General features: G+C 53.7%; 1 protein-coding gene across 3 annotated transcripts in view; it reads left to right on the forward strand.

The window, feature by feature from the left end:
* Mob2 (MOB kinase activator 2) overlaps nucleotides 1–25104 on the forward strand; it is a 57810-nt gene that overhangs the window by 9606 nt on the left and 23100 nt on the right. Inside the window, exon 1 of one of the 3 annotated variants that reach the window (XM_023563260.2) lies at nucleotides 9193–9215. The exons of the other annotated variants lie outside the window; for them this stretch is intronic. Within the exon in view, the coding sequence (XP_023419028.1) occupies nucleotides 9208–9215 (8 nt within the window). The 5' untranslated portion in view covers nucleotides 9193–9207. Of the gene's footprint in view, nucleotides 1–9192; nucleotides 9216–25104 lie in introns of those variants that run through there. 3 annotated transcript variants of the gene reach the window in all.

The following is a 25104-nucleotide window of genomic DNA, read 5'->3' on the forward strand; positions in this document are numbered from 1 at the left end:
CTATTGTGGAGCTTGGTGTTGCACACCCCCATGGAAGTGTGAAGCACAGGAAAACAGAAAATAAAAGGCAAATTGTCATTTCCACCACCCTGACAGTTATTCTGAACTTTAAACTAAAGCCATGACATGCCCTCTGTGGACTCTTCAGAGCCAGTATACAGCCACAGAATGTGAGATTCTCAGGGCCACCTCTGGATGTGCCCAAACCTACTTCTTGTTTCATTGGGTATTTAGGGAATGCCTCCAGGCAATGCGCTGCCCACAGTTGGCATTTCCATGTGTGGAATTCTATCAGGGCCGCCCACATTCCCAGTGGCAGCTCTGGCACACACCTTCCCATTCACTGCTGGCCATGCACATAATTCTGTGTTGAGACCCTGGCTAATTGGCAGCCAGGAACAGTCCACGTCTCTGTGCAGTGGGTCGGCACCCTTGTACCCTAGGCCTTGAGGTTTTCTTCTGTGATCCATCTGCTTGATTTTTACCCACTTTGCCTTGACTTGGTCACATTTCCATGAGGCAGACATAATTCTCTGCATTTTAAGGGTACATTATGAGTCTTGAGTATTCACATTAGCTGCAAGCCAGTTAGAGGCAGATAAAAGCCAAAGCAGACAGGGTAGGCCTGAGGACCAGTTCTCCACCACTCCCCTTTCCAGGCTGTATTTGAGGGGAGTATTGGGGCCTAGGCCAGAGGGTGCGTACTAAGGGTGTGGGGACAGCAGAGCAGGAGCTGTAGCATTCCTGGCATCTGCTAGGCCCTGTGCACCCCCTTCCTTGGCTGAAACTGACTGCTAAGTTCTTCCATTGGGAAGGCACTTGGCACTGCTCAGCTACCAGGGAACCTCCTTGGAGCTGAGGCTTCGGGGCATGCTGCAGAGGCAGCAGGTGCAAGGCAGTGCCCCAAGAATGCTTGCCCCCAAGACCACAAGGTGAGGTGGGAAGCCTTGGGTGAGATCCAGGTCCTCTGGGAAGCTCAGGGGACATTAGGGGCTCTGAAACAATCCTGAGTACCTGACTGTACTCTGTGGCTCCTATCCCTACCAGAGGGGCAGAGCCACCTCTTCCCTGTCCTTCTGATTTCATGCTTCTCCTAGCTGTTGGAGGCATGGTTGAACAAGAGGATGGACAAAAGAACTCAGAGGCTTGGGATAGTGGTGCACGGGTACCCTGCTGGATGCCTGCCTGTGCATCTGCCTGGTATGTCTAGAAGTGGCTTTCTTCTCATTTATCATCCTGTGACATTCCTCCTGTGGGGCTCTGGAGTGTAAGACTGAGTCTGCCCCAAGGATGCTGGACATCTTCCTCTTGGAAGATTTGAAGAGCCCTAGATCTGCGTCTCCTGTGGGCAAACCTGTCTCCCGTGACAGCAGCACTCCCTGCAGATGCCCTTCTTACACCGTCCTCCCCCTAGAAGATGCGCTTCTGCTTCAGAGTGCACCACTCCCACAGGCTTCTCTCTTGCGGGGGCAGGGAGTGTTGCTGGGTAGGTCTCACCCTGGCAGTATTTGCTACTGCCCCAACTCCTCCAGCATGTGAGGCAGTGCTGCCCTGAAGCATGGGAGAACCTGTCTCCTTTCGCACCATGTGTCCTGGGGACGCTGACTGCAGCGTTTCTCATTCCTCTGGAGTGGAGACCAAGGATCTGTCTGGAGGTGGCACTGACAGCAGGAGGGTCAGAGCACCTCTCATCATCACAGGGCCAAAGTTCCTGTGTCTCCCTACCAGGTAGCTCTGATTTGAGCATGATACCTTCCCGCTGGCTTGAACCGGGGTGGTATGTGTGTGACTGCCTCATGAGGTGGCATGACACAGCCTTGTGAAAATGTGTGAAAGCCCTTTTCCAGTGCCTTCACCTTTGCCACAGGAAACCTCCACCTTGACTGAGGCAGTGCTGGCATCTTGTTCATAGGAAGTCAGTGTCATCTTGCAGGGCTGTGCTGCACAAGTGTGCTTCCTTTAAACCACGTGCACCGCTGCTGTCTGCTGTCTGCTGTCTCTGGCCCGCAGGCCTTCTGCTCTAACTTCACTGCAGGAACAGTGCATACAGGGGAGGGGATGGTGGTGTGGGTGCAGCTCTGCTCTGCTTCCTGGATACTGCAGTTCAAGTAGCAGCATTCGTGATTTGCTGCTCCTTAGACCTGGACTGTCACCAGGAACAGAGTAAGGCCATTCATCCCCAGCTGTGTCCCCTGTTCCTGAATGGCACTGTCTGCAGGCAGCCTGCACCCTAATGAACCTGGTGCCCAATGGCAGCCTTCGTGGAGTTCACATCCTGCTCATTTGATTCTGGTGGGCTCTTCTAGGCCTGAAACACTAGGGTGAACCTGGAGGCCCTGAGGAGTCTGCACAACAGGCCTGTCCCCTCTAGGTGCCTGTGTAGTGTCACTCTAAGGTGTAGGTCTCATCCATCTCAGCAGGCTTCCCTCTGCCCCAGGACCCTTGGCCCACACAGATGAGGGCTGCCCAAAGCAAGGACACGCAGGAGCACAGGCTGTCAAAGGGGGATTGAGTGGCTTAGCTGCATCACGTGGCCAGTCCTTGGGCAGGGAGCACATCATGGAATGACACTCAAACAGAAGGGCTGGTAGGAGAGTCTCTTGTGTCTTGCACATGTCCTGGTTAAGTGAGGCTAGCACATAATGGTCAAGCACTTCCTGTCCTGTTTGTCCCACAGAGTAGGCTGCAGTCTCCCATCTGCCAGAGGAGTGATATCAGGCTTTGTGTCAGGTCTTGATGTCTGTGACTGTCCCTGCTGTGATTGCTGTGGAGCTGCAGTTGTGTTGGGGCAGGGAGGTTGTGGAGGCCTTGGTGGCTTGCGTCTGTGGTGCTGAGAAGGCAAAATGACGTTTGAGGCTACCTTTCACACTGCTTGTCAGTTCTGTAGACAACAGGACTGGGATCTGGCTGGCTGTGTGCCCACAGTTGCAGGAGGGTGTGGAGACAGCTGCCTTCTGAGGCTACTGCCTCATTCCTCCTGGGACAGAACCACCCCTTGGGCTCCTTTAGAACTCCTCGCACTGCTTAATGATTCCAAAGTTGGGAAGCTGTGGTCTGAGTTTCTTCCAGTGCTCTATTTTTGGCTGATGGTGGGGCCACGGTGCACCCCCACCTGTCCTCAGGTGCAGAAGTGCCTTGGTACATAAATGCTTCTGTTTACAGACGGTTCAGTTCTTAAACAGGCATTCAGCAAAATTTTGTCTCCATTCACAAACTCTGCATCAGATGACAAATACAACCTGGTTCATCTTCTCCAAAAGCGTGAACAAACTAAGTTTGAAAACAAGACACTATGGTATGTGGTAGTACATTGTTGACCCTGTTGTCATTGGAGTCACAAGGTCATCCTAGGGCGGGTAGGGAATGGTGGAGATTCCTTAGCCCTGCCTTTCTGAGCATCGATTTTCCTGCCATGTATACCTACAAGAGTGCTGCTGTTGAGCTTCTTGTTTTCTGGTGCTGGGGCTTGGATCAGGGCCTTAGATGTGCTCAGCAAGCATTCTTCCAGCAAGCCACATCCCTGCACTGTAGCTTCCTGTCATTTCTGACACACAAAATAAGGTGCCTCCTACGTGACATTTGTGAGGCACTGGGGCAGAGACCAAACTGTTCAAGATGACAACCCTGGATGTGGGACAGTCCTTGGTGAGAGAGCTAGGCTTGCAGAGTAGCCTGTGTGAGTAGGTGTGTGAGTAGCCCAGAGTAGCCTGGGTTCTGGCATTGGGGGTTCACACAGAAGCCCTTCAGACCCACAGTTCCACGGCTGGTGACCTTGCAGGCACCGTACAGGCAGCTAAGGCCTTGCCTTGTCCTTTGGTAGCCGGCATGCCCCAGTCTGTGCTCAGTTTGGGTAGCCCTCATCTGTGTGCCTGACTCCTGCATGAGGACCCAGTGTGGTGCTCTGGCCATCTCAGGTCCCTTGTGCCAGGAGTCTCAGGGCTGACAAAGTATCCTGGTTGTCTGAAGTCTGGTCTAGCTTTCCCTATCTCTCTTGGAGTTCCCAGGGAAAGTGCAGAGCTGGCTGCACTACTGACCTGGGCTATAGGATGGTTTTGGGAGCTGAGCACCCCTCTGCCCTTGGTGACATCAGGAGGGACATTAGTGCTGGACAAGGATCTGTCTAGCAGCTCTGCTAGCCCTTCTCCAAGTTGGTGTGAGTTCCGAGTATCACACTCATCTGAGCTGATTCAGAGAACAGCGAGCCCACTGCCTGCCGGCCACACACCCTTTCTTGTGGGTGCAAATGTGCAGACACTGAGCTAGACTATAGTGAGTCTCGGGGACCTAACACCCCAGCAATGTGTTCCTGACCACGTGGCATTTAAACAGAATCAAAGAGAGAGCTCCTTGCATTTAGAGACAAGGAAGCACGTTTCCAGCTGGTAGAGTGAAGAGCTTATTATGAGAGTGAGAAGTGCCTTTCCCTGAGGGAGAACACAGATATTCAGATATTGAAGACTTAGGGTGGGTACATGTGGGCCAGAGAGTAGCTTGCACCTGCCCGAGGTATGCAAGCCAGCAAGCAGAGCTCTGACTCACTGCCACAGTGGTGGTAGCAGCGGCACTGGGGAGGCAGAGGAGGAAGGTGGGAGCTGGGGAGGCGGGGCAGGAAGCAGAGCTTCAGCAGAGAATTGTGAGGCCCAAGGCGGAGTCTTTGAAAACAGGAATAAAGTGCAAAATCCTCAGTGAGGCTGATCAAGATAGGAAAAAACAAATGCTGCAGCCAGCCAGTCCTTAATGAGTTATGCCAGGCCAACTGTATGTCCACATTGGAAGCTGGGCCCAGCCCTTGTGCCATGGAAAGAAAATTCAGCCAGGTGGGATGCAGGATCAGGTGTCTGAGATGGCCCTGGCTTTGCCTGGCTTCTGAGCACTGCAGATGTGCTGTGTACAAATGGCACTGGGCTTCAGAAAGTAATGTAAAACGTCCTCTTAGTAGTCGTGACATTGGTTGCACACTGAAAAAAACATTTTAGATTTTGGGCTAGAAAAATAAAAATTTTCCTTTCCGATGTGTGTATTGAAAGTTTGAAATTACACCCATGGCTCAAGTTACGGCTTGTGTTAACGTTTTCCTTAGAGAACGCTGTCCTAGGTGTTGACCCTTTGCTTGGGAAAAGTTTCTTTAAAGGAGACCAGAAAGTGCTACACTTGAAAGAAAAAGTGACTAGTGTTGTCTACATGAAAGTTAAGCACCTTTGTCCTTCAAAAGAAACCCCTCAGCCAGTATGGTGGTGTATGCTTATAATCCTGACACTGGAGAGGCTGAGACAGGAGGGTCGCAAACTTGAGGCCCGCCTACTACATAGTAAGACCCTGTCTTAAAAAACAGAACTAAACACAGACCTGCCTTTGAAGTGAGAGACAGCTCCAGGGGCTTTAGATTCATGCTTTCCCAGCAGCTAGAGGCCAGAGAGACAGCTGGCTCCCAGGAGAGCGAGTAGGGGTTTGGGCAGGTGCCTGGCCTATATCTGAGAGGTAGTACGAGCTGCCCTGAGCGTAGGCAGAGCTGGTGGAAACTCCAGCTGCACCCCATGTCCTGTCACTGGTGTGAGCATGCAACCATCCTCCTTGGTCACCCGTCATATTTCTCATCTGGCGTGGCTCCTCCCGTGCATCAGGCTCCTGCCCACCCAGCCTCCCCACCCCTTCTCTTCGTTCTGTCTAATTTTGGTCTTGCTCCTAAGCTGCTGCCATGGGAGTCATGCTGCCCATCCTTTGGTGGGCACTCTGGACAGAGCCCTTCTATGCAGTTCTGCTGCCTTGAGTTGGGTGCACAGGGCGCTGTGCATTCATAGTCCTCCAACGTCATCCTGGTCTGTTCTTCTGGTGTTCAGTGTCCCCGCTTTCTTTGCTCCCTGCCCTTGGTGCCTGGTGTCTTCTGTCTGCCTCAGGCCTGCAGCACCTGATCCCAGAAGGCCTGCCATGCTGCTTACTCACAGCCCTTTGGGGGTACTTTTCTTGTGGCGAGCTCTCTGGCAATTTTTCCCAGCCCTCTTGGCTTCTCAGTGCAGTTGGGAAGTTGATTGGCGAGTTGCGGTTACATTGCTTCATCATTTCTTCTTTGTGAGTGTGGAAACACACCCCCTTGTCCACCCCCCCCCAGCCTTCTCTCTGAGTGTGAAGGCTCCCCTGTTTGTTCGCCCTAGTGTGGAGTGGAACCTACCTGTGTGTACATGCCTGGGTGCTACCCTACCAGAGGATGTCACACAGGGGTCAGAGCCTTGTCCTGCTCACAGACTTTGATAAGGCTTTGGCTCACTTCAGATATGAGGCAGAGGAAGATGGAGGAGGTGGAGGTGGGTATCATATCCAGGTCAGGAGAAACAGCTCCTATGTCTGGGTGGGTGCGCAATGGGGGTGACCTCGTGGGACTGAGTGCAGAGCCTGGCTGAGGGGATGGAGGGGAGAGGGTAGCCAGCACCTAGCCCTGCACGTCTGAGCGGTGACCTGAGGGCGGAGGACACAGTTGTCCCCTGCGGTTCCACACACCACTGTTGGAGACTAGCCTCTTCCTGTGACAAGACAGAGACTCGGGTAGAAAGGGGAAGGGCTGCTCGAGGAGCGGACAGCTGACCACTCACTGTCAGGGCACAGTGAGGGAGAGCGGGTGGCTGCTGAGCACGTTTGTTGCATCCTGTGCTGCTTTTGGAATGGTCTCTAAAACAGTCTTTGTTAACGAGATCGGTTTTCCATTCTGGTTGACTCAGTGGCACCTGTTCCACATTGTCTGAGGAAACCTCGGGTTTCCTTTGCTTCTCTTTTGAATCACAGCTCTCACCCTGACAGTTGCATTAAGCTCTTTCCAGCCACTGAAGTTAAAAGTGCTGAAGCCTAGTCTAGGCCCTGCCTTTGTCCCAGGTGCGCTTCCTTCTGGCATTTCTCCCTGAGCTCCTGGTTTGGAGGGAATATCTTGTAAACTCTGCTGTTATGTGCATGCATCCCCAGGGCCCACACTGACCCTCGTAATACCCCCGAGGTACAGCAAGTTCAAATGCCTCACAGGCCAGAGCATTCATCCTCCTGACCCTGTCCTGCCAGTGCTGTACTCTGTCTTTTCGGCTGTCTGGGGTTCAGCCAGAAGCCATTGCCAGAAGCAATGACCCTTTTGCTTCTGTTCTGCTGCGTATTGGCTTTCTCTGTACAGTTGCTTGTGACGTCTCTTCTTGGGAGGTACAGGCCTTCCCCTGGGAGGCAGGACCGAGGTTTTGTGTCCCAGCATCTCACAGGGCTAGCACCCTGCGGATTTGTGCTTGGTTCAGTAGGGGTGGGGAAGCTATAGACCCTTTTGCTGTCTTTATCCAGCTTCCAGCTGGGCCTTCCCATACATGCAGCTTGCTTGTCCAGGGCGTCAGGCAGGACAGGTCTGCTGGGCTGTGGTCTCTCCTTGAAGACCCCCCCGCCCTACCCCAAGGTGTCTGGGGCAGCCAGACCAGCTCAGAGATTGTAGAGTCCTGATTCTGCCTTCTTTGTGTGTCATTTGCACGGGTGTGCGGAGCTACAGAAGCGGCTTTGGGGAGTTTGAAGGACCTGCAGTGTTTGGGAGTGACTGAAGCCCTGGGTCATCAGAGCAGCCACTTTGTGAAGGGAATTGTGGCCTGTAGCAGACATGATGTGCAAGGGCACTGCAGCACATGGACCTCCCTGCTGGCACTGTATTCACCTGTCCTGGGTCACAAGGCTGGGAAAGGAGGCAGACTCCCTGCCTTAGGTGACTGCAAGCTTCAACTGCCTTCTCCCCCACACCCCCAGAGTCTCTTCACACAAAGTGATGGCACAGACCCAGTGGGTGTCATGGCCAGAATGCAGCCAGTGCCCTCCTGACATTGTCTGCATGTTCTTTGCAGGGCCCTATTGGCTTCCGAGGTCAAGGTTATGTCTGGCAAGCTGGTGAGCCCTTTGCTTCACTGAGATATCCCGGGACCCTGGGCCATTGGTGTCATCGTCTGAGGTCTTAATGTCCTGAGTTGTCTGTAATTCCCTTGCCTTTCCTGGGTGGGCTAAGATTTCCCTTCCCTGCCTTCTCCCCTCCCTTGACCCAAGACCCATTCCATTTTCCTCTGTGCCCTGCCCTTCCTGTGGGCCCCTATCTCAAAATGGGCCTGTGTGCAGCTGAAGCTCAGAAGGATACCACTGTGCCCACATGTCAGGCCCCACGTGACAGACATGGATGTATGTCCCATCAATGGGTCAGCACCTGCCTCTGTGAGTTTTCTCTGGAGCTGGTTTGAGTGTGTGTCCTCGACCCCAGTTCCCCTCTGAGATAATGGAGGCTTCAGGGAGGCCTAGAGTCAGGATTCACACCAGGTCCACCTGACTAGACAGGCCCTGTCTTGGGCTCTGTCCACCGGGAGTCTTGTGGTTCCGTCTGTGTACCTGTGGGTATGGATGAGCACCACTGCAGAGGGTAATGGCTGCCCCCAGATTTGGGTCCATCTGTGTACACCAGCAGAAGCAGGCTCTTCAGTTGTCACTGCTGGAAACGTGGAGGGTGTGGCCTTGTATGGTGTCAACATGGTGCCTCAATGGGAGGCTGGAAAGGCTGTGAGGAAGAAGAAAGTGGCTGTGACCTCATGCTGGAGGCTGGCTCTTGAACAGTGTGCTGGAGGAAGGGGTTCTGTGGTTCCAGAGAGCCTGTGACCCCTGCCTGCCTCCTCTTTGTGGCAGCTGCTCCAGGGAGAGCCACCCCAAACAGTGGGGGCTTGTCCTTGAGAAGGGGGTGGGGAGCATCATTCTGCCCAGCTCAACACTGTTCACCTTCCTCTGCCACCTGAGTGGCCGAAAGCTCAGATTCTCTTGGAAACTGTTTTGACGTATATCTCCGAAAGAGAGGGAGTCTTTTTTTGATGTAGCCACAATAAATTTTATGCCCAAAGCAGTAAAATTTCCTTAACTACAGCAAAGTTCAGTTGGTGTTTGCATTTTCCCAAAGATATCTGTCCCTCCGTTGCTCAGTGTGTGTTTTCCTCCTTCCTGTGTCTCCCAGTTTATTTGGTCAAGACCCAGGTAAATTAAGCTCATGGATCTAGTTGGTGAGAGCAGCTGCCCAGCTGCTTCTGAACTGTGGGCTCATTCTCTCCTCATGCCATTCAGCTGAAGAAACCAGGTCATGCTGTCACCAACGTCCATCTGTGCTGTGCTGGTCACCACATGTTGCTCACCCTGGACTTCCCATGGCTCAATCTCATCTTGGCAAGACCTCGACTCATGCACAGGTGTGATGTGACTGCTTCCTCACTTGCAAGATGGCTGTCTGTGCCGTGAGTGCCACAGAGATCCACAGGTCACAAGCCTGCCACTGGTGGTAACACACCTTCATCACCTGCCTTGTTAGCTGGAAGACATCCACAGAGAGAATGGCCTGTGGGCTGTGTGGTCACCCCAGGAGTCAGTGTAGGTGCGAGGACCTCGCTTCCTCCCCAGCTCTCAGAATGGGGGTGTCGAGCCCTGCTGTCGACAGAGGTGACTGCTGAAGGCTGAGCTAGACACGGAGCAGTCTTTAGGCAGTAGTGCAGCCCAACTGTCAAGCATTAACTTCTGAGGCTGCCCCTGCATAGATGAGCATATCGTCCCATTGTGGGTTCTCAGATGCCGAGCCCTATAACACTGCTCTGGAGTTCCTGGCTGTGACAGCGATGTCCGGGCTCCAGGTGCTCGTTTCTAGGCCTGGTCAGCAAGCAGCAGTGCTTGGAAAGGCTGATCACTGGGGCCTCACCCCCACCTCTGTCTTCCTTGGGAAATGACTGTTCAGGGCCTTTGTCCATTGTCCTTCATCCTTGAGGCCCATGTGTTCCTTTTGTATTTTGGTTATTAACTCCATTTTGGACACGTGGTTTGAAGATACTTTCTCTGTCTTGCAGTTGCCTTGGCGTCTCCTTTGTGCCCTGGGCCCCTGGCTCTTGGTTTGCTTGGGCTTTCCCCATTATGCTGTTGTCCTCTCCTACCCTTGCACTTCCAGGCACCTCTCACTCGCTTGCTGTCTGCTCATCTCCACCCCTTTCTCCCAGCTCTCCTCACCTTTCCACCTTGGAGCTGATTGAAGTACAGGGGATGAGCCTGGTGCCTGGCCTGCCTCTGTGCCCTGGCCAGCGTGCTCCTTACAGCCTCGGGCAGATCAGGTCCCTCCATTCTAGGAGGACATGGTTTTGAGTAGAATGCAGCAGATAGCTGGTGGGAGGCCCAGGCCTGTCCTCTAACGCTCCCTGGACGTGGGAGGGAGATGGGGGTGTGGCCGAGCTGAGGAGGCACTCCTGAAGCAGCTCGCCTTAGAGGAAAGGAGGGAGAGGGGCCAGCCTGAGACAGGGCTGAAGAGTGAGACGGGCTTGCGGGTGTGGCCAAAAAGCTTCCCTCAAACCACTGTGGTACTGCAGGGGCTCGGGCAGCTCCCATCACGTATCTGTCTCTCCTTCTATGCTGCTCACATGAGCAGGGGGAGGTGTACAAGGGTCTGGACCCACCTTACCAGTGCTGAGGCTTGGTGGGGGCCAGCTCTCGGTCTGCCTGGCCACACTCACCCGCCCTGGCGCTCTGGTCAGGTCTAAGACATTGTGAAGGAGTGGCAGATTTCCCTCTGGTGAGGAGGAGGGAGAGGTGGCCACCAGGCCTTGCAGAAGCAGGTGGGATAGGGCATTCGTTTGTGAGAAGCTGGCAGAGGTCCGAGTAAGTTTAGAAGTTTTAAAGTGAACCTGCAGTGGTGTGGAGCACCAGGAGGAGCTGCCACCCAGGCAGGGACCAAGCTGCAGGGCAGGTAGAGGAGGCGCAGGGAGGAGGCGTGTGCCATATGCATGGTGGGTAGGGTTTTGGGAGGGTAAGGAGGGTGCAGAGAGTGCAATGTGACTCCAGAAAGGAGCTTATTGCTGTGTGGGTGTGGCCTTCTGTGTGTGCCACCCGGTGGACAGGGTGGGTATTGTTCTGTCCCTGCAGCTCAAAAAGTCCTCTTCTCTGCGACTGCTCAGGGCAGGACTGACCCTGTGAGTCTCCACTTCACCTTAGGCTCCCAGTATTGTTACCTGATGCCATGCACTCACAAGCCTTTGGTCTGGGTTTTGCTGCCATTCCAAGACTGCCCAGGGCATCCGGGGCAAGCATAAGGTCTCAGGGAAGTGCTGTGCTTTCTGGCTCTGATCCTCTGGCATCAGCATTCCCACAGCACAGGGCGGGGAAGTGAGGTACATCATGGACTGGACCTAGGCCCAGGGTTCCCAAGTGGTGCTCTTCTCCAGAGCATTCTGTGCCCATGGTAGTGCCCCCAAGGGGTCAGGGCGGCTCCCGAGGAGTGGCTGGACCACCTCCTGCTTCCTTGGAGCCCCATCAGGAGCTCCATTCTGTGAGGAGTGAGTAGCGCTTGCAGGCCTGGGCCAGGGTAGTTGCGAGGGACTCACAGGAGGGGACAAGGCTGGATGCCAGGCAAAGTGGTTGTGCAGGTGGGGCCTTTCCCCACCAGGGGGTGCTGTGGACCCTCAGGAGGCGCACCTGCTGCTGATGCTGCTCTAGTCAGATCTGTGAGAGGCTGGGGATGCTTCACAGCAGCAGCACATCCCTGCCCGATACAAGGCTGGACGGGCCTGTGATGTACTGCTCTGCCCTGAGACCTGCCCCCCCTGTGATCTCTGAGCCAGCAGCAGAGAGAAGCCCTGTGCCAATGCTGGGTAGCACACACACACACTGCTCAGTGGTAAAGAAGATATTTCACTGTTTTGATTGGACCTCTTCTGGAGTTCATTTGAAGGGTTCCAGGCAGCCAGTTGCCACTCTGCAGTCCCAAAGTGATCAGGATGACTCTGGGCCAGGATGGCTCTGTGGCCTTGCTGGTTCTCATGCAGCTCAGGGCTGCGGGGAGCAGGCACGTACTTTCCAGCTCTTTGTCTGGCTGTCACTGGACAGCACTTGGGTGTCTTTGCTCAGGTGAGCACCTTGAAGAAGGTTTGGCATTCTGCCCCATGATTGACATGTTCAAGTCCCTCATGAAGATGGCGCCCACATCCCAAGAGGGTCCGTGCCCCAGCTTGTGGTATCTGTGCTTATCCTGTCCTGGCCTGCCAAAAGCCACACGAACCAAGATGGGAAAGGATGCAGCAGTCAGCTAACTGGGAAGGAGAGTGGCAACACAGCACGTGGAGCGCAGGCACAGCCAAGCCTGAGCCAGCAGAGGCTGTGTCCACACAGTGCCTAGGTGGTGCGGGGCTCGGCCTCTGGCTGGAGCGGGGCTCTGAAGGTGTAAGCAGCAGCATCCTCTGCTGTTTGACTTTAGCAGTGTCGTGGTCCCCTCATACCACATGGTGTCACTGCCAAGCAGGTAAAGCATCAGGATGTCTCATACCCATAACTTGGAGGTTTCCCGACCCACCATCCTGACCACTGCGTCACTCTCCAGACTTCGAGAGAAGGAAGGGTTGCTCACACCCCTCCCCATTTGCTCTGCAGGGAAGCCCTGAACACAAAGCTGCTATGCATGGTGCCAGCTGGCAACCTGTGGGGCTGGGATCCCCAGATGTTTTGAGGAATGCCTGCATAGGAAGGAGGCCAAAACAGCCAAGGAGGCAGCCAGCCTACCCCCCAAACAAAGTAGAAACACCTTTGGTCTGCTCAGAGCCTTCTGACTGCACAGCCACTGCCAAGAGCAAAGGCCAAGCCATGAGGGGAAATATAGAGCACTAGGCAGAGGGCTGGACTGAGACCCTGCAGGGGAAGCAGGCAGCTTTGCAGCAGGCCAGGCGCGGAGCCAGATGTCAGGCATGTAGTCCTGCCCATGGAGATGGGAAGATCAGTGTGTCGGGCCAGTGTTTCCAGAGAGGAGGCAGTGAGGGCACGCGGCTGCTCTCCAGGCCGGCAGAGGGCATTCTCCGTGGAAGGTCTATGGTGACCCTTCTGCACCCTAGTCCACACTAGACAGATCACCCAGCGCTAACACAACTGAGGGAGGACCTTAATCCTGGGCACAGGAGGAAAGAAACGATGCAGATAATTTCCACAAATGGAAACAAACCAAAAACCAGATCACCTCCAGTGTATAAGAATCAGAATGTGCCAGGGTTTTAACTCAGCAACATAAGTGCCTGCTTGGCAAACGTGAGGTCGTGAGTTCAGTCCCCGGCACCAAAAAAAAAAAAAAAAAAAAAAAAAAAAGAATCAGAATTCCAGTTCTAACCTAGAAACTAAAAAATAGTCTTCGAAATGCTATCTAAAAAGAATTTCCAGCACGTCAGTTGTATGTGAGGATGGGACTCAAAGTGTTTTCTAAAATGCCAGGTCTGGAAAAAGAAAAGTGCTTCCCAGAAGCTCCTTTAGGTAACTCTGTCAGCAGTTAGTGTGGCGAGACAAGGGGTCTAAGGCATGCAGGAAGAGACTCCTGTGGGCAGCGGGCTGGGGCAGGCAACCCAGCTGGCAGGCCAGGGAGACTCAGAGATGAGACTTCCTTTCCAGTTAGGGCTGAGAAGCTGCCTGGAAGATGCTGAGGGCAGGGCTTGTTTGGGAGGGAGGTCTCAGCCATCACCCTCTGTATTAGGGCTGTCCTTATAGTTCTAGTTCTCCTGTGAGTGCGACCTGATCCCAGGTTTCAGAGAGGCCACAGTAACTTTGCCACATGCTTCCTACAGACACATGCAGATGACCACCTGCAGGGTGAGAGAGAGAGACAGAGACAGAGACAGAGAGAGTGTTGCTCTCTTTCATCTGTGTTTTGTCATTTTTCCCCTTTGTATTTATAATGCCTACTTTTAAAAGGAGTTTCGATGGAGGCAAAGCGTGAAAAATGGAAAGAAATTCACCCATAGTCTGTGTTCTGTCACAAGCAAAGCTTTGGTAATTTAAGTCACCTTGACAAGTGGGTCCAGGAACTCCTGAGGGGACAGATTGCACCTGGCATTCCCTCTGCCTTGTCTTCCCAGTGACCTGGCACATCTGTCCAACAATCTCTCATCCCTATTCTGGCCAGGCTCTGCCAGCAGCTCCTCTGGACAAAGACAGTCACTGTGCCTGTTCTGGAACAGACACACAGTGTCTGTGTGTGCTCATGGCCAGAAGTGGCCATGCTGTCTGTCCAGCAGGACTTGGTTCTTTTTGCTTGCAGAATCTTGTCTGTTGCAGAGATTCTATGACTGTCCTCTTTGCTCTCCAGCTCTGGGCTTTTGAGTGTATAGTTTTCAGCCACTATGGAGCTCCTTGGATTACTTGGTGAGGAACAGGTGGTGGACAGTGAAGAAATTGTTGGGTGGCGTGGTAAGTGGCTATTCAACTTTTTAAGAGACCACCAAAAGCTTTGCTGTCTGTAATCTTTAAAGTCTCTGTGACAGAGGAATTAAATTTTATTTTCAATTTAAAACTAAGATTCTTAAACTGGAAACCTGAAAAAAGAATTGGCACTTTTTTTCTAGGTCCTATCCTGTGTATCTCTCCCCAGAATTAAAATAGTGTGTTTCTTTTGATTATAATGATGATGTATTTTCATAGGAGAAATTCCACAAATTCGTGCACATGTCGGGAAAGTAAAATCCTGTCAAATCTCATCATTGCCCAGTATCCACTGTTAGCATGCATTTTCACATGAAAAATCCCAGTAATTATAAAGAAAATCTACCTCAAGCCTTGACCCCTAGGAGCTCTCGGATCACACTGTAGAGCCTCAGCATGTCGTAGCCCTGGCCCTGACCTCGAGTTGACCCCTAGGAGCTCTCGGATCACACTGTAGAGCCTCAGCATGTCGTAGCCCTGGCCCTGACCTCGAGTTTTAACCTTGGTGATGCCTTTCCAGAAGCGGCGCTTCCAAGCCAGAGCATTCATGACAGTTAACTCCCCAGGCAGGGCGCCTTCATAATTTGCACTGTGGAGTATCTTGCAGTGTGGAGCATTCTGTGAGGCAGCCTTGGGCCTGGCATTCCTAGCCTGGTGTACTGGAAGGAGGCAAGAGCCATTATCTTAGTTCTTTCTGAATTAGGGATGTTGACTGTCTTTTCTTCTGAGTGTTAACCATTTGTCACTTTTTCCTCCTGTGATGATCTCTTCCCTGGCCATTAGTGCTTTGTTTGTGGTGGAGTGGTCATTTCCTTGGTGTCCAAACCTGTGTTATCCAGCTGTTCCCACTGACGCTACAGAACTTGGGGAATGGGGGATGGGCTCCTAGGTGATGTGAGCAGACTGGCAGACTTCAAAGGAACAATAGGTCACTTTCTGGCTGATGAGGCAGAGACCAGGGTGCAAAGAAGGCAGTGAGGGGCACTCAGAGACCCTTGGGAGCTGGAGAGTAGTCACAGCAAGGTGAGGCCACTGTGCTGCACCCTGGTCCAGCGCAGCAGGGTGTTGAGGGTGAACCTCGGGAGGTGATTGGTTGGAGCAGTTCATGTTGCTGTTGTGGGAGTGGGTTTGTCACAGAGGCAGGCTTAGCCTCACCTGACTGCTCTTGCCCTCTTGTCCTTTGGCCTTCGCTGGGGGCTGATGCCTTGTGAGCCCTCACCGGGTGCCCATCCTCTGACCTCTAGCGCCATCTCTGTGTACTAGGAATTATTGAGTTCCAGGTACTCCTTTCAGGATTGGCAGGAGGTACACTGTGGCAGCCCTTGGTGAGTGACTCAGCTGGGTGGCCATCAGATAAGCTGCCAGGACTGGCGAGGCTGCAGGGCTGGGTTCTCTCCCTTGTGTGCATAGTCGCGCAGTCCTCTTGGTTCTGCAGGCCAGCGAGCCCACTTGTCCTCTCAGCCCCTTACCCCTCAAGGGACCAAAGGATAAGCCAAGGCACCATCACTCCCTTCTCTCTGTCTCCCTTGGAATGTGGGTTGCTGCCTCATCTGACACCTTCCCCAGCTTCAAGGACAGAAATGGCACTTATAATTAGGAAGGAATCTGTGCAGAGGAGGCTGCCTGCTTGAACACCTTCCAGCAGCAGCAGGTGGCCATTGGGAGCCCAGCCCCTGGGTTGTGTCAGGGTGGCCAGTCCATGTTCACTTCTAGAACAGCCAGGGTAGGGGAGCAGGGGATCCAAAATGCCAGACGCTGACTGTGGCCGTGTCTGTGTTAAGGTTGTAGATCTGCACCTTCATGGCAGTTTGTGTTCCAGTGTGACTGTGGTGGAACAGGCCATATGCTTGCATGTGAGCTGGAAGCCCTGTGCCCCGGGGCAGGCTGCCCTCCCCAGCCTGGGACAGGTGGTGGTCCTGCTTTCCAGGGGAGTCAGAGGGGAAGCTCTCCACCTCTCCTCTGGTGACCCTCCATGCAGAGCACTCGGCAGTTTCCTTCTGGGGTTTTATAATGAAAGGCTGTTTCTTGCTCAGATTTCAGCATTTTTCAGAAACCCACTGGTTTCCAGTTTTTTGGTTAGAATACCTTCGATAAGGCTACTGTAGGCACTCCATTGTGGATCGTTCAGGAAGGGACCGGATGGGATGGGTCTCACCCAACAGCCAGTAGCCACTGGCTAGGTAGGCTGGCTCTGGCCAGCTCCACACTACCCGACCTTATCCTCACAGCCTTTGCCTCCCTCCCTGTGAGCTCCCAGCCACCTTCCTGTAGGACTGGCCTGGGCTAAATTTTGCAACTGAGGTTTTTATACCAGCCACACAGGGTGGGGCAGGTTGGCACGGCCCACGATCACCGTTTCCTGGCTGCAGGAGCACAGGGTGCCTGTGGCTTGGGGGAGCAGGGCTGGGGTAGATGACAGGCAGCAAGCACAGAAGAATGGCCTTTGGGATCTGTAGGCACTGTGCTCTGCCCCCTGAAGCCCTGGAAATGGGCCCCCCCCCCCTCAAGGCTTCCTCTCCCTGTAGGGGTGTCAGTAGGGAAGAGTGCTGCGCCCTGGATGATCTCACCCTCTTGTCAGGCCGAGGTGAGATGCCTGGATCCACCTAAAGGGGCTCCAGCTGCCCCATTTAGTCCTTTGGTGTTTGGCATTCTGTGAACTTGAAGCAGGACCTTTGCACGGGACCCCTGGCCTGGGGTGAGCTGCAGCACACCCCTCCCATGCTCCCCCTGCTGGCAGCTCCTCCCACCTCCCAGTGCCCTTGCCTCATGAGTTCTTTGTCATCTCACCTTGAGGAGGGGTCCCGCTGACTCCCTGTAGCCCTGGCTCTGTGGTGGGGTGTATTGTTTGGGTGTGCATGGCATGCAAGAGCTCTGCTGGGTCAGCTGTCAGGGTGGAGGTGCTTTGCCTCACCTCCTGCCTCTTTCCACCTTCCTGCCTTGCCAGTGGGCTCCCCTTTCTTCTTGGGACAGGTAGTCTGCTTACTTAGCAGAGCACTGTGGGTTTATAAAATAGAGCCCGTTAAGGCCCAGGCTGCTGGTGTGTCCTGACAGGTGCATAGCAGTGGGACTATGTTGTGACCACAGCGTGGAGTGTACAGTCGCCCGTGCCCTCTGAGGCTGGGCAGTGCCTGCCTCTGTGGGAATTTTGAGCACAGTGATGCTGCATGCCTGGGTTCTGAGGAGGCCTCCTGCCTTCAACACCAGGTGCTGCTATCAGCGCCTCACCACTGAGGTCGATGAGAAGAGTCTCTTAGGGTGAGGAGGTACTGGCTCACCCTTTTAGCACTGGTGGGCTTAGATGGTTTTCAGCACAGGCAGGCGTGTGTGTTTGGCTTTGGCCTGGAAGAGGCTGACCTGCTGGGCTACAGGGGGTGGAGGCCATAGCAGTACCTATGCGAGGTATGGACCCTCCAACCTGAAGGATGAGGCTCTGAGGGCCCATGGCATCCCACCCTGCTGCGGTCCCTGATTCTTAGCATCTGGAGATGTGGCCCCCTCTCCCTGTGGCGTTTCCCATAGCCATGCCTCTATCTTGAGTAAGTGTCTATTAAAGTATTTTGTCTGCTTTTTAACCATATTTGTCTTGTTGATTTTGGCACTTCATCTGTTGTGGAGTCAGGGCTTTTATTAGGTATATGATTTGCAAATAAGTTCTTATAGGGTTTTTTGTATGTTTTTATTTCAGTAAAATGAAAGGAAACAGTGATTATAAGACAGTAGGAAATCTACAATAGTTATTATATTGCGTATTGTTGTCCTCGAAATAGTTGCTCAGACCACCAGCTTTAGGGGGCACAGAGGCAGGGGCTTAGCTGCCTTGCAGGTTCTTCTCATCTGCACTTTGGCTGGCTCACAGGCAGAAATTAAAGTTCTTGTAGTTGGTGGCTCATAGTTTCTTAATGGTGTCTTTTGAAGGACATGTGCTCTTAGTTCCGTTGGAGCCACTTTTTTTTCTGTGTAGGCTGTGCTTTGGTGGCTTTCTCCTTTATGAAGAGGACTGAGTTCATGGCGTCACTGTTCCTGGGCTGAGTTCCTGCCTACCCTTTGTACCCTTTCTGTCTGTCTGCAGTTGGCTCCCAGAATTGGGCGTGAGTGTTTGAGTCTATTTCTGTCTTTTTACTAGGGCAAGCAGGAATGAAAGGTGAAGCCAGCGGAAAAGGGAGACAGTTCTTACATCACCCACCGCCTCTGCACTTGAAATTGTGTCTGGCTGTGTACAACTCATGTTTGAGGCTTCCGTGTCCTGTCTCTGAAACTGCCTTTTTGCACCCTCTGGGTCCAGAAATGTTGAAGCTTCCAGGCCATGTAGGGGCTTTGTTGTTTGCATGTATGGAATCAGGGTTTATACAGCAATTCAGAAACTTGGTACTTCGGCCAGGCATAATGGCACACACCTGTAATGCCAGCACTTAGAAGGCTGAGGCAAGAGGATCATCATGAGATCAAGGCCGGTGTGGGCTACATTGTAAGTTCAAGGTCAGGACTACATGGGGAGGCCCTATCTCAATAAACCAGAGAGAGACAGACAGACAGACAGAGACAGAAGAAGCTTGGTGCCTCTTGTGCCAGGTTTGCATAAATGAGAGCAGATCAACAAAAGCCACACCATCTTGGCTGGGAAGGCGGCCAGTAACCTATTTAGTACTGCCAATGAAGATCTGAAGTGCCTCAGAAGGGATGTCAGAAGCCCCAACCTGACATCCCTCCCTGTTTGTCCACTTTGTTCGTCGGATGACTGTAGGTGCAGAGAAGGGAAATGTGTGAGCCCTGTGTCCTGACAGCCCCGTGGGGTCAGGTGATAGGGGGTCGTGCCAGCAGCTCCACACAGGTGGCTATGGTTCAAGGGCAGTAACACACTCGCAGTCGTGATAGAGCTCATCCTAGCCCTGGCAGGAGAAGCCTGTGTGTCAGCTTGTCCAGGCCTCAGAGCTGAGTGACACGGGTCAGGGGCACAGAGTAGAGGGACATGGATGCACATGGATAGCACGCTCGCAGCCCCACACACAGCCTTGTACTGTGGAGCCTCACTGTGTGGCCATGTGGTCCACAGATGCTTTGTGTGTGGCCCACGTTGTAAGGTAGGGTGGAGCACATGTGCTAGAAAGCTCCCTTGTACACTTAAGGCTCCTGTTTGTTGTGTTTCTGGATAGTGATGACCACCCCATGCTAGAGGCACTGGGGCCATCATCATGTGTGAGGACCCTTCATTTATCACCGTGGGTTCACGAATGTGTGGAGTGAGTGTGAATAGAATCTGCTCTGATTATCTAATGGGGTGGGAGGTTCCCCTGAGGTAATTAACTAAAGGGGGAGGGTGTTGTGTTTAGGGCTCTGAGCTGCATAGGCTTCATACTTTGGGCTCCTCCCAGGTGTCAGCTCTATACCAGCTGTGCAGGTTCACCGCAACATCATCAGCAAGGCTGAGTTCCCATCTTCCAGAGTTTGCATTCCAGGACCTGAATCTGGAGCCCTCCAGCTATGCCTTTCAGCTTTATTTGGCGGTTTGTTTCTTCCAGGTCTGGAGGCACCACTAGCGCTGCTGTGCCAAGACCTTGGTCAAGCATCCCCTGTGGTACTAAGGTTGGGATCTGCTAGGCCCACAGCAGTACTGCTCCCTGCCCCCTGCTCCCTGCTCGAAATGGACTTGGTCCATGCTGGACAGACCTTCTCATTTGCCTGTGGGGCTCGTCCCTTGCAGCCCTGCTGAGACCTGCTTCGGGCGCCCTGGTTTCAGGCATTGTGTGTTCTGAAGTGCATGTCCATGTTTCCTTGAGAGAGGAAGCAGAGGAGAGTATGTTCTTTAAAGCTCATGTATGAATTGAGCATCCTTTTGGCTGTTTTCAGTTTTAAGTATATCTGGTCTGTCAAATGGTGAGCTCAAGAGGAAGACAGCTTTGAGCTCGAATCCTGGAGTCCTCTCCTGAGTCCCCAGGTATGGGTGAGGCCCACCCCAGCAACCCATGGGCACTGTACTGCCCTGTGTAGTTGGCTGTTCCCAGGAGGCAGCTTCCCTTCTTATGGTTTCAGCCTGCTGTCTGTACAGTCATAGCGGGAGGGGCTCTAGAGTCTGCCTGGTACACTAGTGCTGGGTGCCAGCACTGAGGGCCGGCCTGTGGGCATCCTCTTCTCACCCAGTCTGCCTTTAAGTTGCCTCTGGTCAAGAAGCAGAGGATGCCACTCAGCCCACTGGGTATGAAAGCCTCCAGCCTGCAGCATGGCAGGTAGTGGGAAGGGTCTTCTGGACAGGAGTGACGACAGCCTTGGTTGTCTTGCATAGGCACGCTGCTGCCTCAGCCCCACTGTACTCCCAGACCATCTGTGCATCCTAAAGGAGGCTGTCAAGTGGAGTGTAGGGTCCCTCTGCCTTATGTCCTATAGGCTGAGCCCCCAGGAACAACTGGGCAGGGTGGACACTCCCATGGGCAAATGTTGCTAGGATCCTCCTGGGGGTCCTCAGGAAACCTCCATCTCCTAGCCGAAAGAGTACAGCCCATCATGATCAGATTTTGTGTTGTTTTTTGTTTGTTTGGTTGGCTGGTTGATTTTTTTGAGACAGGGTCTCACTATATAGTTCAGGCTGACCTTGAGCTCACTGTGTAGACCAAGCTGGCCTCAAGCTCCTGGTGATCCTCCTGCCTCAGCCTAATGAGTGCTGGGATTTCAGGTGTAAAACACCATATCTGGCATGTCGTGAGTTTTGACCTCAAGGGCTACTGAGAAAGGTCTGTAGGCCTTACGTAAAGTGAGCAAAAGAAAGACCACCCTACTTCCACCGGCTGCCCTGAGCTCCTGGGCTCCAGGGCTGCATCAGGCAGACTCTAGAGCTAGCTCCTCCTCCTGCAGGACTCCTGCTCCTTGCCTGGGAAGTGCCTCCTTTTCTGAAGATACTGCTAACTCATGAGGAAAGGAGAGCTGCAGGCTGAGTAGGCACTTCATGCTGGCAGCAGCAGCCGCTCTGGATTTCTTCCTGAGTGCCCCCTCAGGCATGTGGCATGGGTGTCCTGCCACGCCCTGCCCCACCTCTGCAATGGGAAGCTTTGGAACCAGTGGGCCAACTTACTGGACTGTTGAGCTTGTACCTGGCGGGCAGTAAGGCCCTGAGGTGGCTGGTCTGTCACCCCAGGGTGGGCTGGTATCTTGGGGTCCTGTCCAATCTGTAATTGCTCCAAGCACACAGGCTGCATGCTGGCAAGAGTGTGAGGGCACCTGTGCTCCCAGAGAGACTCCTGCATCATGGAGACACTGATGCTGATTTGTCCGCTGCTGTAACACTACGGTCACCAAAGCTAGGAAGGTGCTATCTGGGGCATCCCTCAGCAAACAGTGCCTGGGGCTGCCTGTGTTTGAAGCCAGGACTCTGGGACTGAGCAGGTATCATGGAAGGTGACCGACAGTGGCTCCTCAGTGTGGTTGTCTGGGAAGCCTGGGCAGAAGGCAGAGGGTTTGACTCCAGCCCCATTGGACTCCTATCCAGACTCCTATCTCCTTTCCAGATCTGTCTGCCTCTGTGCCCACCCTGCTAGCCTCCCACCCTTCAGGGCCTTCCATGGCCTCGGATGCAGTCCCAGCCTACCCGAGGCCCTGCCTCAAACCAGTATCCAGGTTGTCTTCCTTTGTTTTGCACGACCCCCACTCCAGGCCCTTCTTCCTCCCAGCCTGAGCCCACAACCTCAGGCATCTGTCACAGGTCCTGCCCTGACCTCTCTCTGGGGCCTGTAGGGTTAGATGCTCAGTATTTGTGGGGGCACTGCACAGCCGTGGGTGGGGCTGCAGAAGGCTCTTGAGAAGGAAGAATGGGTGACTCAGGCAGAAGGTGGAGGCCAGATTAGAGTGCCCATAGCACTGCGTACCAGTGACACGAGTCTCCTCCTTGCAGACCAAGGAGTGTAGTAGCTGTAGCTGGCCCCACCCTAGCCAGTGCCTACTCAGCACACTCAGGATGCTGGTGCCCCTGCTGGGTAAGGGCATGCTCCCCTGGTTGCCCTGTACTGCAGGGTGGCTGTTAGCTCCTGGAAGATCTCTGGGAGTTCCAGATGCCAGACTTTCACTTTAGGAGTCATGCCTGATGAGAGTAAAGGTGGGGGACAGGCTGAGGCAGGGCATCTCCCCCACAGTAACTAGCAGGACCCTAAATTGAGGGATCTGGAAACCCCAGTGCAGCTACTTCTGTGTCCTGGCTGACAGCAGAGCTATCAGGCCTCTCTTCTTTTGTGGTCCTCTCTTCACTCCTGGTTGTGGGGGCAGAGGAGAGGTAGGGCTATGGAAGGGATCTTTTCCTCTGCTTGGCCTGACCCACATATCTGTGAGGTGGGCAGACTGGGGTCCCAGAACCCTTGTCCTCTTTTCCAGTGTGACCACCCCAAAAGACATGTTTGTGCTCTCCTGTTGACTTGACTTTCTTCCTCACAAATGTCCCTTTGGTTCCTACATGTGCTGGACACAGTCTCAAGGTGTGTGACAGAGCGCTGAGGAAGTGGCACAGACCCTTGACCCCATGAGCAAGCTGGCTCTCATAGGGAAGTGGAGAGCTGCCACAGCAGGATGACAGGCAGGCTGGGTGGGCACACAGCCACCCTTAGCTCCATTGCTCTGTTTTTGATCAGTTGTTCAGAGCATTTACCATGGGCTGTGTCCCCTTCCCAGGGATTTTGCATGTGTGTGCAGGACTTTGTCTCACTTCTGTACTCAGACCAATACCTCATATGAGATCCAGGTTTGCCACAAGACCTGTGGTGGGGTGAGGAACTAGGAGGAGGAAGAGGGAGCGGACATGAGCTGGGCACTGAACAACTCCCTGCCTCTGCTGCTCATCACAGTACTGTTGCTAACTAATCAGTGTCCAGCGTTAACCTAGCCACTGGATGCTGAGCCAGCCAGGCCTGCCTGAGGAAATCTGAGTTTGTGCACAGGGAGCCAGGTTTGGCAGAGAAGAGGACTTGGGATTCCCTTGTCCATGCCTTGGCCTTCCCTCAGTGTGGCATGCACTGTGGGGTCAGAGGCAGATCGCAGGAGTAGGAGCCACCCTAGGGAGATGTTTGTGGCTGTTTGCTTGCGGTACGTCAGGCAGCTGTTGTAGGTGAGGCCAGGAAAGTGGTTAGGTCTGCGGCTCTTAGGGCCTGGTCTGTGCCCAATCTAGGCTGTCTCTGCAGCAGGTCAGATCCTGCTTCCCACAGACTTGCCACATCCCCACACCTTGCTGCAGCCATGGGGCATGCCCAGAGTCCCAGGGAGGCCAGGCACATGGCTTCCAGAGACCAGCTTTCTCCAGATGCCTGCATTGAAGAACCAGTTTGAGGAAGGTAGTCCCTTCTAGTGGGTCAGTATGGGCAGTATGAGTCCCTGGGGAGCCTCCACTTGCCACATGGAGATCACTGCATGGGAGTGCCCAGCCCTAGTCAGTGTTTTATGTGTTACCAACCTTAGGTGCCAAGGTCAGGTGAGCAGCAAGAGTGGTTCTGTAAATCATGTAGGTGTGAGTGTGGAGTGTGGAATGACAGGTGGTGCAGTACGTGTGCCTCTCCACACCCGAGTCTACCTGGTAACCTCCAGCAAATGTCCACAGGTTTCAGGGTGGAGCAGCAGCCCGGGTCCACCTCCATCTGAAATGGCAGAGCACTGGACAAATCTGGGCAAGGATGGCTCCCAAGACACTGACTGTCCCAGCTGCAGCTGAGCTGTGGCACTGCCAGGACTTCTGGGGACAAAACATAGGGTGGCTCAGGCCCCAGGATAGAGAAGAATATGCTGAAAGCGAGAAGACTGGTGCTTGCTCATTTGCTTAGTTGCTGTCCACCCATAGCTTACCTGTGCCTTCAAAGCTGTCTGCTGGTCGTGATGCTGATTATGCTGTTTCATTCCATCGTCAGCACTGTCCCCTCATGTAGGTGTTGGGAGTAAGAGTGCCCTGGGGCTGTGTCCCCTAACAGGGCAAACACACTGGTCCTGTGGAGAAGGGTAGGACAGCACAGGTGGGTTAGGGAGGACTTCTTGGGAGACTGCTCAGGAGCAGGAACCTGAGATCCTCTTTGGTGAGAGAGGCCAGCTCCTGGGCATGCAGAGTCCTGTTTCTGTTTGCTTACCCAATGGCAACGGTGCAGAGGTGCTGGAATGCTTTGCTGTGCAGTTGAACCCCCGCTGCATTTCTTGCCATCCTCTGTCCAGTCACCCTGCTGCAGCTGTAGGTCGGCCTAGCTCCCTCTCCACCTCGCCAGGTCTTCCCGAGCACAGCCCCCTCTGGACAGCAGGCAGTGCGCAGCCTGGAGGACACACACACACCTATGCACTGCTCCTTGGATGGACAGTGTGGGCAGAGGGGAGGGTGTGCACAGATAGAGGTGTCCATTGTGACTGCTGAAGAGTCTCAAACATAGGGTCCCAGCAGTTGAGCCTGTCTTCTCTACCTGGAAGTTTCTTGTAGTTGTAAAGCACTGCCTACAGTCTTCAGTAGTTGTAACAGCTTAGTTTTTCAGCATATACGCATGCTTTGGAAGTGGGTTTTGTTGGGATGTCTTTGTTATTTGCTGAGGATATTAGGTGTCCTACTCTCTCGTGTGCTCCGCACCTAGCAGGTGCTCAGGAAGAGGGAGGCAGTATGAGGTTGATTCCTCTGCTGTCCTTGCTGGATGCACTGGGCAGGGAGGAAGTTGGGAAGGGGTTAAATGTACTGCTGAGGTTGGTTACTCTGCCTGAGGTCACCTTTGGTCAGCATTCTTAGCCACCAGGTATATGTGCCCAGCAGCACAGACCGAGGTCTGGTTCCCATGGACAGGAAGAATGTCCTGTGGTCACAAGGGCTCTCTGAGCCACCTCCTCTGGAATGAGTTCTGATTTTTGCACTCTCAATCGCAGGGGGTCTGCTGGTTTCCGAACAGGGGC

Source organism: Cavia porcellus, unplaced genomic scaffold (genome assembly GCF_034190915.1).
Source record: "Cavia porcellus strain 051 isolate PalLab524CR breed Dunkin Hartley unplaced genomic scaffold, mCavPor4.1 scaffold_6, whole genome shotgun sequence".
NCBI classification, from domain to species: Eukaryota; Metazoa; Chordata; class Mammalia; order Rodentia; family Caviidae; genus Cavia; species Cavia porcellus.